Raw genomic sequence first — 13,038 nt, forward strand, 5'->3', positions numbered from 1 at the left:
TAAAGACCACGTTCGTCAAAACGTAGCTCGGTTTCAGTGTGTGGATATATATTTTTCCCCCCGGACTTGCGCCTCCACTTTTTATTATCAGCGTCTAAATCAACACTCATCATGAGCCAAGTGAGGTTAAAAATCACTGAGGTTCATCTACAAGCGTCTGAATATCTCCGTTATCTAAAGTAAAATGATGTTTTTCCAAATCAAACAGAAATGGATTTATGTGTTTACAAGAGGGGATTCAAATCAGATCCTAGCAATTACATCAGGAGGAGGAACGAAGGAGAAATGAATCAATTAGACTTGTTTTCATTTCCAAACACACAAAGCTTCTACGATGATACAGATCAGAACACAAGCTATCGGTCAAGTGCTTTCTTTTATATGATAGCAGTGGATAGCAGGTCACCTCAGATCACCTTTGACTGGATACATTTAAGTTAACACTAATAATAAATAATGCAAATGTTTTCCAAGAGGAGAAAAAACAATCACACATATCAGAACTTGGACAACATTTTTTCTCTTTCTCTTTTCTTCTTTTGACCACCATCTATCCTCTGAATGTGAGTAAATCAACTTAAAGCAAACCTAACTCTGTATTTAGAGTTCTTATAAACGACTTCTGCACATATTGGTGGCAGTGAAACATCGAGCATTGAGACTCCTGTGTCTAAAAATGCTAATATTGCTGCTAATATCAAAATGTGATAGTTTTCTGTCTGATTTTAATAAATTAACATGTAAATAATTGTCTTTTACCACCTCTTGGCTGATGAGCGTTAATTTCAGACATTGGCACCAAAAACAAAAAAAACAAGTTGGACGCACACTTTCCTTACTGTTCTGTGCAGGAAATGAAGTCCATGGTTTAGTTTTTGGGGGTTGTTACAGAGTGTGAAGCTGGCTGGATGTGTGGGGTTAGCGGAGGGGGGGCCAAACAGGGGCGGAGACATGAGAGAGAAGAGACAGACAGGGGGGTTTGGAGGCCCTGTCGTCTTACTTGGGCGTGCAGTAGTCCAGATCGTAGTAGGAGTGGGGCAGCGTGGCCCAGCCTGCCTGACAAGCGTACATAGGGCCGACGGTTTGATACCTCAGCCGCACCGAACTGGACGAGGCACCGAACGCAGCGGCCGCAAAGGCAGAAGAGGGGCTAGTGGCACAAGCCATCTCAGTCATGCTGGTCATGCCACAATGGAGAAAAAAAAAAAAAAAAACCCAAAAAGAAAAATCCCCAGCCCCGCCCGAACGACAAACACACACAGGCAGAAATGAAAAAATAAAGATGATGAGAAAAAAAGGGTATATACGTGAAAGAAAGAAAGAAAGAAAAGAATAGAAAGAAAGAAATGAGGGAATGAAACAAAGAAAATCTCTTGTAGGGATTCTGACTGGCTTTAACTTCTAATAATAATAAAAAAGGACAATAATGGGCTCAAACTTCACTGGAGTTCAACCAGTTTGGATTTAAAAGGCTGATGCTGATATTTCTGTTTGTTTACAAGCCGTGACTTTGACCTAATGAGGATTTTTGCATTCTTGTTGGGTGGAATAAAACTCTTAAAACAGCATTTAGACAACAATACTGGCAAGAGACGACACTGACATGTGGTTAAATCTAAACTAAACGTCTCTTACAGCTTCCACAAGTATGAGTTAGCTCAATAATAAAAAACAAATAATGAATAATTAAATAGTTTGTTTCCACTATATTCTGCTTTCTGTTCGTGTTGACAGGTTTTTATGTTCTTTTATTTGAGAGGAAAAACATGTAAAAAAAAAAAAAAAAAAAAAAAAGGCGACTAACTTCCTCCTCTCACCTGTTCTCTTTTCCGTTGGGAATGACGGAGAGACGGTCCGTGTTGTTTCTGTCACTGCAGACATACGTGTTCCTCCTGGTCATGCCTGCCGACGCAGTGTTATTCTGCAGAGACACACACACACACACACACACACACACACACACACACACACACACACACACACACACACACACACACACACACACACACACACACACACACACACACACACACACACACACACACACACACACACACACACACACACACACACACACACAAAATCAGATGTGTTACGATATTAATACCAAAAAGAAAATGAGTTTAAGATACGATAAGATAACGAGGACATTTACAATATTGCAGCAGCACAAGAACAATAAATAATAAGTACACAAGTCGTAAAAAATATAGCAAATAGTATGTGAAATACACATTCACTTACTTACAGGTAGATGAGAAGTTAAATATCACTCTCCTGTCTGTTAAATGCACTTACATATAATAACATGATGGACTGATAATGACCAATGTACAGACTGTCTCTAGAACTGCTGCGTATGTGGGTGCACTTAGTTATAATAAATGTCTTATTATTGTCTTTAGTTTGCACTTTTGTTTTTTTGTATGTATGTATGAAATAAAACTGAGTTACTGAGATATATAGGTTCTGGTAGTTGGACCAGAGCTGGAATGACAGTCAATTAATTGATGAGTTGATCAACAGAAAGTTATTTTGATCATTTATTTAGATCGCTTTGATTTTAATTTGATTTAATTTAAAATAAAATGTCCAAATGATCTGATACCAGCTTCTGAAATGTGAATATTTTCTGGTTTATTTAGTCTTCTGTGATAGTAAACTGAATATCTTTGGTTTGTTATTCAGGACAAAAGGCGACATCTGAGGACGTCACCTGAGACTTCTCACTATTTTCGAGCATCTTATATCACATACGTTAATCAATTAATGTAGAAAATAAGCTCATTTTCCAATATATCAAACTCTTTCTTTTGAGATCATCCAGCTGCAGATAGATGAGTGTTGAGTGATGAAGAAGAGACTCACGCTCGGGCCGGTGGTGGCGCCTTTCCTGCGGTCAGGGATGTCGGCCTTGTTGGGGTTGTTGGCGTTGCCCAGCAGGGGGCTGGCGGGCGGAGCGCCGCGGCTCCCTGGGGTGCTGGGTTTACGCAGCTGGACTCCGGCTTCCTCCTTCGCACTGTTCTCCGCTGTGGTGGTCTGACTCCTCTTTGGATGAGCCATGCCTGGAGGGACGTTCTGACCAACTGCAGAGAGACGACACAGAGACTCGTTTTTATTTCATTTACTTTAGCTACAACTCTTCTAATTCACAGCAAAAATTAACTAGTTTCAGCTTCTCGAATGTGATTTAAGTATTTTACCTACCTGGAAAACTATGAGGAGATTTTTAAAACTATTTTATGACATTTTATAGACCGAACAATAAATAGTTTAATCAAGAAAATTATCAGCAGCTTAACTAACGATGAATATAACAATTTCATGTCATCTAGTCAAACTTAGCAAGTGAAATCTAAAAATAGCATGATATGATTTTTATTCTCCTGTTTTAGCTTAATTTTTTACACTTTTAATCGTATTTAAATGTATTTTTATCTTGCCATGAGTTGCTTTTATATCTTGTCTTGATGCATTTTATGTTTTATGTAAAGCACTTTGAATTGCCTTGTTGTTGAAATGTGATATACTAATACATTTGCCTTGCTTTGATATTCTATAAATGTGCAGTGAGTAATGGCTGTGAGGAGCCAGAAGTTTAAGAGGTTTGAAGTGAAGCTATTAGAAAGAGGAAGCAGCACAATCTGAGGGTTACTGACACAGCATTATATCACAGTGGACAGAACTGAGCTGTGCAAATAAGCCAAAGGTTAAGTGCTTCCACCATGTGACCGCTTTGATTTAACTGCTTTTATCAGCCTGACAACGAGCTACTGAGAAAACCCCAAAGCTTTACTCAGAAGGAAAGACACGACAGAGTTTAATCAGTGTGCTCTTTTTTCTTTTAACTCTACTGTGATGTAACAAAAGAGCAAATAAAAACGGCTCAAAATGTGAAATGAAAAACCAGCCGAGTCATGTTAAAGACCCTGAATCCTGTTTTCATCATTTGCTTCTTACTGTTCGCAAAAAAACCCCCAAAAAACAACACCCTTCCTGTCAATAGTGCAACTTTTTACCTCCCGGGTTAAATGTGACCTGTGTCTGGTTTGACGGTTTATAAAGTATAACGTATAAATTATCACCCAATTCTGTGTAACACCATTTTAACCAACTTCATTCTAACTAATTACCACAAGTTCTACATGTATTTTTGGAAATTGTGGTCATTAAGTCTCATTTAAATGAAAGTATACCTCAATTTTGAGTTAAAAAAGAAGAAATTATGAATTACTTTAACTACATTTAAGATCAGAGGGAAATATGTTGATGGATTATCCCAGACTGGTATAAATTTAGCCATGTTGTTCTCCTGGGTCAACATTGACCTGAGGACAACAGGTGGGTTAAGGATTTTAAGCTTTTCTGTGTCATAAATGATGACAGTAAACTGAATATCTCAGGATTTTGGACTATTAAGACTAAATGAGACATTTAAATAACAAAAATAACAGATAAAGATAATAAACCTCACCTTTAAACTCCTAATAAATCGTAACTTAACCTCAACTTTAAACGTTATTGAGTTTAAAAGCACATTTACCAAAGATTAATTCTTCATATTTGTTTATTATCGAATGTGATTAGAAGAGAAAGAAGGGTCTGGCTGCAGACCCCGCTGATTCCTCCTCACCTTGTTCGCTGTAGCGCCTCTGTTTGTGGTTGGAGGAGATGCTCCTCGAGACTTTGAGGTGCGAGGGCGACTGGCCGTTGAGCTCGCTGTTGGGTCTCGGTTTGGCCAGAGAAAGGTTGCTGCTGGAGGCCGACTCGCTGGGCTCCATCTGTGGGGGAACAAAAAAAGAGCCAGATTCAGTTAAAACAAGGAGTAAATACTCCACTTTCACACTGCTGACAGTCATTACCTGGCCAGAGTTTAAGTCGACGTTATTACACTCTGCATGCACGCTGACAATCAAGATTTAATCGGATTAAAGTGTGTGAAAAACATTCCTGTCTTCGCCTCAAATTTAATATAAGTCTGCAGTGGAGGAGAACAACTGATCTCTATGAATTAAGAAGCGACAGGGTTTCCACATTTAGCACCAAAAACTTCATGTCCACAAGACGAGATGAATGAAAACTTAATATGAGACAGACAGAAGCTGAGTTTTCATCCAAATGTAACAGAACATTGGAATTAATGGGCCTTTTCAGCCACTTCTGTTAAATGATTATTAGAAGTTGGGTCATTAAATCGTTGCAGAGGTGCCGATAAAACCTCAAATAATTGTAGAAAACATGATGGAAATATGAACTTTGTTTGTTTCATGCTTTAATTTCTCTTCAGTTGAGTCACATGCTTCTCATACGTCACTATTTCTCCACTTAATCTGTTTCAATGTTACTTTAAACCTCAGTGAAGTGTAAAAACGTCTTTGCTTTTTGGTGATTAAACAGATATAAGGGAAAGCTGAACTGACCAATGTGAGATTAGTTTTTAATATTTCTTCTCCAGTGTGCTTCATCTAGAGTCACTGATGTTAACTTCAAAGCATTTCTGGCTCATTTTAAATCTGCTAATGTTTACTAGAATCAGTTTGAAGCTTTTTAAAGAACTGAGAACAAGATGACAAAGCAGCAGATACATATCAGATTTATACAAAAAAATCTTCTATTAATCCCAATGACATTTATCTACTGTAAGCCAGAACAGTGTAAACTAAAGATAACACACACACACACACACACACACACACCATCAGCTGATCTGCAGTATGATAATAAACAGGTTTGTACCTCAGAGGCCTTCCTGCCCAGCAGCAGGTAGGTGGCTGTGATCTCGTCGTACTTCATCTTGGCCAAAGATTCCTGGATCTCCTCCAGGTTGTATCCCATCCCCACCATCACATCTGCACAAACACACAAACAAAAACACACATGTGAGTTTATTCAAAGAGCTTAACATGTACTGGTTGTGCCCTCTTCCACCTTCATATAACTGGTTTACAGGCTTTCACTCCAAAGTGTAATGTGTGTGATTCACGTGAGTGAGTGAGTGAGGAAGGTAATCAACCCCCTGCTCTCCTGTTCAGCCACGATCAATCAGAAACAGAAAGATGCTGATTGGAAAGACTTCACATGTACAGTACACACACACACACACACACACACACAAACACACAGGAGTGCAGGGGTTTGATGTGAACCCCTCCCCTCCTCCAGCTCACGTTTACAGCAGAATGTCAGATGAAGCTGAGCCATGTTTCCTTCTGCAGCTTTAAACATTTATATGTGTGTGTATGTGTGTGTGTGTGTGTGTGTGTGTGTGTGTGTGTGTGTTTATATATTTGTGAGGACCGCTTTCAAGGTCAGCCCTCCCTACTTCAAAAGGACTTTTTATGAAGGTTAACATTTGGGTTTAAAGTTAAGGTTAGACCTGGGTTTAGGAGTTAGGAGGAACTATATAATGTAATTTAAAGGCATTCACAATAGAATACAAGTAGAAACACAACACATGAATAAAACTGAAAATATAGCACATATAAACTGTGATTCCAATATAAACAACATGAATCCAAATCATTTCTGATTTTCCTCTTTTGTCTTTGACATCTAAATATTTGAAAACTAATTGATAATCCAGATACTATAATCAGAATAAGGTTTAGATGCAGTGAGATCTCAGCTCTACATTCTTATTATTAATGTGTTTGATTCTTCAAAGATTGCAGTGAATTCAACATCGCTTTGCTCGAACAAAACAAGACGTGATGATGTAACCTTGAGCTATAGAAGGTTTTTTTTTTACTGGTACTGACTAACAATGAAAATAATTATTAGTTACAAGTTAACATTAAAGCTGTTCAACTAAAAAACATATTTTTCTCTCTCGGTTTCAGCTATGTCATCACTAAGCTTCCTTTTTTCTCACCTGAAAAGTAAAAACATCTGAAAAACAGGAGCTTATTTTAGTCGGCTGTGTGTTAATCTCTTTTGTGATCACCAATGTTTTGTGTTGTTATCACTAAACTACTAAAACACACAGTCATTCACCTGGATTAATGCTTTCATTTTGTCAGATGTTATTAAATGACTGCAGTGTAGCAGCTTGGGAATGACTGCTGGTTAACAGAGTATTTATGAGCCACTATCAAATGACTGTTTCCACAACCGAAACTGATTAAAATGTGCGTTTGGCAGCTTTAATACTCAGTTAAGGTGTTTCCAGACAGCAGGAGGAGGTTTAAACCAGCTGTGACTAACAATAATCAGGCTATAAAAAGAGATGAAGGAGAAGAGGAAGAGATTTAGCTGTTTTCTTAGTGTTCAGGTGTAAGAACGACATGGAAACAATAAAAGAGGATTCACATGGTTTTAAATATTAGACTGGCTCAGCATCTTCTTCCCCCCCCCCCCCTTTCCACCCCCAACATGCACACACGAAGGCTTTTATGCTTTCATCTCGACGCTACGCAGCCTATTAATGTTTCAAAAGACTCCTCCATCTGAAACATGTCGGAGAACATTTCAGAGCAAACCAGGTTAAAGCTTCAGGAACGTGGAGCCGGTTTCCTGAGCGGAGGTGTCGAGATGACTCACGGCGACCCGTCACGCTCTCCTCTTTCCTGTCACTGATCGTTTAATGTCGGCGCTCTACGAATTTGACTTTTACCACCAATCTGTTCCCGGTTTGGTCTAATTATTGTTTGAGCTGTAGAGAGGAGCAGCTTCAAAGCTTCTCTGGGATGTTGCAGCATGAGTGTGTGTGTGTGTGTGTGTGTGTGTGTGTGTGTGTGTGTGTGTGTGTGTGTGTGAGTGTGAGTGTGTGTGTGTGTGTGTGTGTGTGTGTAAATCCAGCAAAGACGTCACAGCTTTATTGTATTTTTAGCAAATGTTAGCTTCTGCGTGTCCTTGGAGCAGCCTGCTTTTACAGCTCTGCAGACAAATAACTGTCTTGACTTTTATATGGGACATAATGAATTAATAACTGCTAACTAATTACATTACCAATATATAAAAGATAAGAGGTGCAGCTCCTTAAACATCTTAACATCTCTTAAAATAAGTGTTTGATTACCAATTCAAAATCAACAAAAATGTAAGAAACCAGTTTTATGTAAACCTAATAATAAGAGACAAAGATGTACATTTTTCAGTACATGTTGTAATATATTCTATTTGGACAAATAAACAGCCTGTGTTTAAGTATACATGTTATCTTCTATTAAGGAGAAGTGGAAGATACTTTTATTGTGAAGGTCCTGGAAGGGAAGTTACAGTATTGGGCTGAACTGTGTTACTGTGTTATTGTTGTTGAACATGGCGGTCGCCAGTAAAGCAGCTGTACTTTTCAAATAACAGTTTGGATTTATGAAATGTCAGGATATAGTGAAAAGTGCTTGTTAAGTCTAAAGATCTTCTGCTTGCTATCTATCATAAAGAATAGGCAGGAAATCCTCATATTTCAGAAGCTGAAACCAGCAAATGTTTGGTATTCATGCTTTAAAAATGCTTTTAATCTATAATGTTTATATTAATATAAACATTATAGATTAAAAGCATTTTAATCTATAATTTGCTTCTGGGTGTCAAGTCTCACTTTTCCTTCAAAACCTTTAAAACGTTGACGTTGTCTTCACTGCAGTTCCACAGTGTGTCTAACAGTGAGAGATCATCTTCCTGCTGTTTTAACAGGTTTTTATGACACTGACAACACATTTTAGTCCGTTTTTACAATCTGTTAAATCATCCTGCAGTTATTATTCAATCAGCTGCTTTATGTGATTATTAAAGTCTGTCAGTGTCCAACCTGCCTGTTTAGATTCCTGCTGCTGTTATCAACTTTTAAGCTTTTTCTATTTCTTGTTTTCAAAAATATCAAAAACCCCAAAAATACACCAAAATAAAATCCTGTCTGTTCTCCCTGTCAGAGCGGGAGACAAAGCCTCTCAGGCAGCGTCACACTAAAACTCTCCTCTGATAGCCGTACTAATGGCATTATTTTCGGTGAGTTAACGTCATCTTTTTCTTTTTTTTTTAACTGACTGACATTCTTAAGTCCTTCCACACAAACATGGAGTAATTCAGCCTGGCAGATGTAACTCATTTAAGTGAGCTGAACTCATAAACCATCATTATTAAAAACAGAATCAGTCTTTTATGGCTGGACTCTGTTCATGTATGACTGGCTGATATGACGGAGAAACGTGCTCCGTTTCTGTAACCGGGCAGAATCTGTGATCTCTCTCTCTCTCTCTCTCATCTTTTCCTCGTTCATCTCTAACGCTCCCTCCTTTCCTCACATCCACCCTCTGGCTCCCCCTCAACGCGCCTCTATCTGCTCCTCAGCTCAGCTTCAGTTGGAAAGAGCTTTACTGCTGCAGACATGCTTGTTATCAAAGCAAAGATAAACGGGTTTATATTTAATATAAATGTTAATAATAAACTTAGTAACGGCCGTGTTTTTCCTTTTTTTTCTAGTTAATCTGGCAGCATACTGAATTAAATATCTATCAAATGTTCTCAGAGTTCATGGTGAGATCTTTAAAAGTCTTGTTTTTGTTTCGCCAACAGTCCAAAACTCTACAACTGCAACCATAAGTCAAACTACTTTTATGAATCAAATGAATTGTTTCAGTCATTTTGAACAATGTTTGATGGTTTCAGCTTTTTATATGTGACGATTTGCTGTATTTCTTTGTTCTTTATATGACAGTTATTTGAATATCTGAAGGGTTTAAACTGTTATTAAGACAAAACAGACAAACTGTGGATTTTTAGTTTATTAACTGATTAATCAATGATAATCAGTTAAAAAATTAGTTAAAGATGTTTGATTTCACATCACAGAAGACAAGAAACCCTTAAAAAAATCCTATTTTAAAGCAGCAACTACAGAATGCCTATTTTTTTCTTTAATTACACCAACTATTAATATAATATTGAAACAATTAACTGAATAAATTGATTCAATTGACTGACTGACTGACACTACAGAAACCTGCAAATAAACTTTTAATATCCAGGAAGTATTATTTATTGTTTTTTATTCTTTTTTTATTGATGCCCTTTCTATTTTACTCTCCACTTTGCTGCTGTAATAATGAAAATATCTCCATCATGGGACTAATAAAGGAATATCTTCTTTATTATTTATTGTTCTATATTTTTTTAGTGATGCTCTTTCTATTTATTGCTGCTGTAACGCTGTAAATTTCCCCATCATGGGACTAATAAAGGATTATATTATCTTACAACAAGCAGTGGAAATCATGATGGGCTTTTATTCACAATCAGCAGATTAAACTGTAATGAAAATACTCTTTGTATGATTGTACGGTTAATGGATTATCAAAATGCTTTCCAATTAAATTCATGTGGATCTACTTATTGATTAATTGACCGGTTGTGAGAGGAACAGTGTGCATGTTTTACACACATTTTTGCTGCTTCTGCACAAACACATTGTTTTCCGTTCGGAGGGGGGTGAGGGAGAGGAAATGTTTTATAAGTTGAATTTATTATTTAGGGTTTGGGGATTCCTCTGCTAGATAAACCCCGGCTTTCTTTTTCTTTTCCTCGTGCACTGACTGGGTGACACATGTGTACAGACAGCCAACCCCAGCTGCTGTTATGTAAGAGACCCCCCCTCCCTCCCCTCCCCTGTATCTCTCTCTCTATCTCTCTCTCTCTCTCCCCCCCCCCCTACTTTAACAGCTTTCATCTAGGACACAACGGGGAGGCTTCTCTCTCTCTTTGCATGCAAACAGCACCGCTCGTGTTTATTTATTCATCATCACGTTTCATCTTTTCTTTTAAAAGGAGCTGAAAATAATAATGAGACCGCCTCCGTGATGCAGAGCTGATGATGATGATGATGATGCACCCCCCCCTCCCTCCCCCTGCTTAACGTTTAAACTCCATATCACACGTCTTCTTCTCCCCCGTCAGACACAAACATGCAGAAACAATGCTGATTTTTCTTTCTTTTTGTTTTATGATGCGTGTGCACTTTTTTTTTCTTTTAGATTATACAACCGACACCCGACGGTCATAAAGCTCGCTAAGATCTTAAACGACTAAGCAAACTTTCCCTTTGAAGACAGAAATCGCTGCAACTTCAACAACGGTTTCATAAACATCAGCATTTTTTTACCTATTCTCTTCTGATCCGTGATGTCCAGCTCTGGTTCAGTGTAAGGCTTGAGCTCGTCTTCTTCGAAACCCGCGTTGATCCATCGATCCTTCATGATTTGCTGCAAAAATAAAAGTAACAAAAGTTAGTCAGACCCCCTCGACTATTTAAACCTCCTAAAACTGGTGCTGGAGCTTTGTGGCCGATATTGATATTGGTATTTTAGAGTTTAAAAAAACAACGATTCTGTATACTTACAGAAATTACTTTTCTTTTCTTTTTTTACATTAATACATTATATACATAAGCTTTTTTGATTAGATCCATTAAATTTGTTTTTTATGATCAATTTAAGCAAGATATTTAAGATATTTTCTTTAAATGATCTCAAGCTTATCTCAGATATTTGTTTAGTGTAATTTCTTGTTAATTATTGACCAGCATTTACTCTGCATACTCAATACAATATATATCTGCTGATTATCGCCCAGCCCTATACTGACAGTCCGATCATGAATAGTTGACTGTGCAGGTTTTGATTTGATTCAATAAAGGTTTGATTAATTTCAAACATAAAACAGACGCATCATACAGATTTGTGATCAGGTTGTATCCCCGTACCCTAACCCAGCACCACCAATCTTAAACCAGCAGTCAGGTGTCCAAATGATCAGTGAAAGAGGTTTTCCTCTCTGTAATCATTCCTGCTGTTCATACTGACTATTAAAATATATCCTTCAATGTACAAAATCCACAGTGTCATTAAAAGTAGATGATCAGCTTCTATTGAGCTTCATCAGTGTGAGTTAGTCATATCAAGTGATATCTGACACATTTACAGTGTTTTTAGCATCAAATTCCCTCTTAGTGTTTCCCTGTTGAGCTGTGGTGGAAGTATAGTAACAAAAAGACTTTGGCTCTAAAAACACTGTAACAATGAAACATAGAAGACTTGATTTGACTCATTTGGACGACTGAAGCTTCATATTAGCTTTAGATAAACATTTTAGCACAGGAGGACTGTGGATTTTGTCTTCTAATGGTCAGTATGAAGAGGAGGAATGATTAAAGCAAGAAAAACAGGTTTCAGTGTTCATTTGGGCTCCTGACTGTTATTTTAAAAGTTTATAAACCACATTTTTAAAGCCAGATTTTACAGAAATGTCTTTTTTTAGTAGCTTGACAGGTAATTATAATACTTTTACTTCCAAACTCTTCCATATTTTGAATATCACCCTCCCTGTATATTTAAATCATTTATATAAAAGGAAAAGATTGACTACATGTGAGTGTGCGATAACTCCTCTGCCCTTTCACATTGATGCACGTCATCTGTTCACACCTTTGTTTTTCATTTGCTGCCGATCAATCGCTCTCTGCTAATTAATTTGGTTGGTGATTAAAACCCTAATGATTACGCTCTGATGTAACCGCAGCTCATCATATAATCCGGGGCAGTCATCATGTGGCATCCGAGGCCGACACGTGACCGTCAAGAGTCGAGAATAACAAACATTTAGTTTTTAATTCACTTAAGTTCAAACTCAACAAGACGCAATAAAAACTGGTTTTCTTCTAAAAAAAAAAGTGGGCAAATTAAAGAGTGAAACCTGCTCTTTGATCACATGTTCTTTTCTTTAAAGTCGATCCACTTCAGAGTCAACGTGCCAAAAATAACCTTTGATAGAAACGACACTTTATATGTTCATGATGTACTGTTTGGTATCAGTTAGAGAAGCTCGACCGCAGCTTAAAAAAGATATTTATGAACATTTTCCTGACGTGATGTGATGTGTGGAAGAACTCTCTGGAACCTTTCCGTCTCTGAGATCAAACACTTTGATTATTCATCTTCGCAGACGCTCCCGAGTGACACAAAACGTCAAAATATTTCCAGTGTCCTGATTATAAATTGTGGAAAATTAAACTGCAGTTCAACATGTTTAAACTCACATCTGTCACAC

At 37.6% G+C, this 13,038-nt stretch overlaps 1 protein-coding gene across 12 annotated transcripts in view; it reads right to left on the bottom strand.

The window, feature by feature from the left end:
- The window catches only part of mark3a (MAP/microtubule affinity-regulating kinase 3a), a 68,178-nt gene that overhangs the window by 16,938 nt on the left and 38,202 nt on the right, over window positions 1-13,038 (bottom strand). For all 12 annotated transcript variants that reach the window (XM_062440018.1, XM_062440017.1, XM_062440019.1 and 9 more), the window contains 5 exons: window positions 11,096-11,195; window positions 5,737-5,849; window positions 4,634-4,781; window positions 2,869-3,086; window positions 1,818-1,921 (listed from right to left, as the gene is read on the bottom strand). In XM_062440018.1, coding sequence (XP_062296002.1) covers window positions 1,818-1,921; window positions 2,869-3,086; window positions 4,634-4,781; window positions 5,737-5,849; window positions 11,096-11,195 — 683 coding nt within the window. The remainder of the gene's footprint in view (window positions 1-1,817; window positions 1,922-2,868; window positions 3,087-4,633; window positions 4,782-5,736; window positions 5,850-11,095; window positions 11,196-13,038) is intronic.

This window comes from Scomber scombrus, chromosome 19 (genome assembly GCF_963691925.1).
Source record: "Scomber scombrus chromosome 19, fScoSco1.1, whole genome shotgun sequence".
In the NCBI taxonomy this organism is placed as follows: domain Eukaryota; kingdom Metazoa; phylum Chordata; class Actinopteri; order Scombriformes; family Scombridae; genus Scomber; species Scomber scombrus.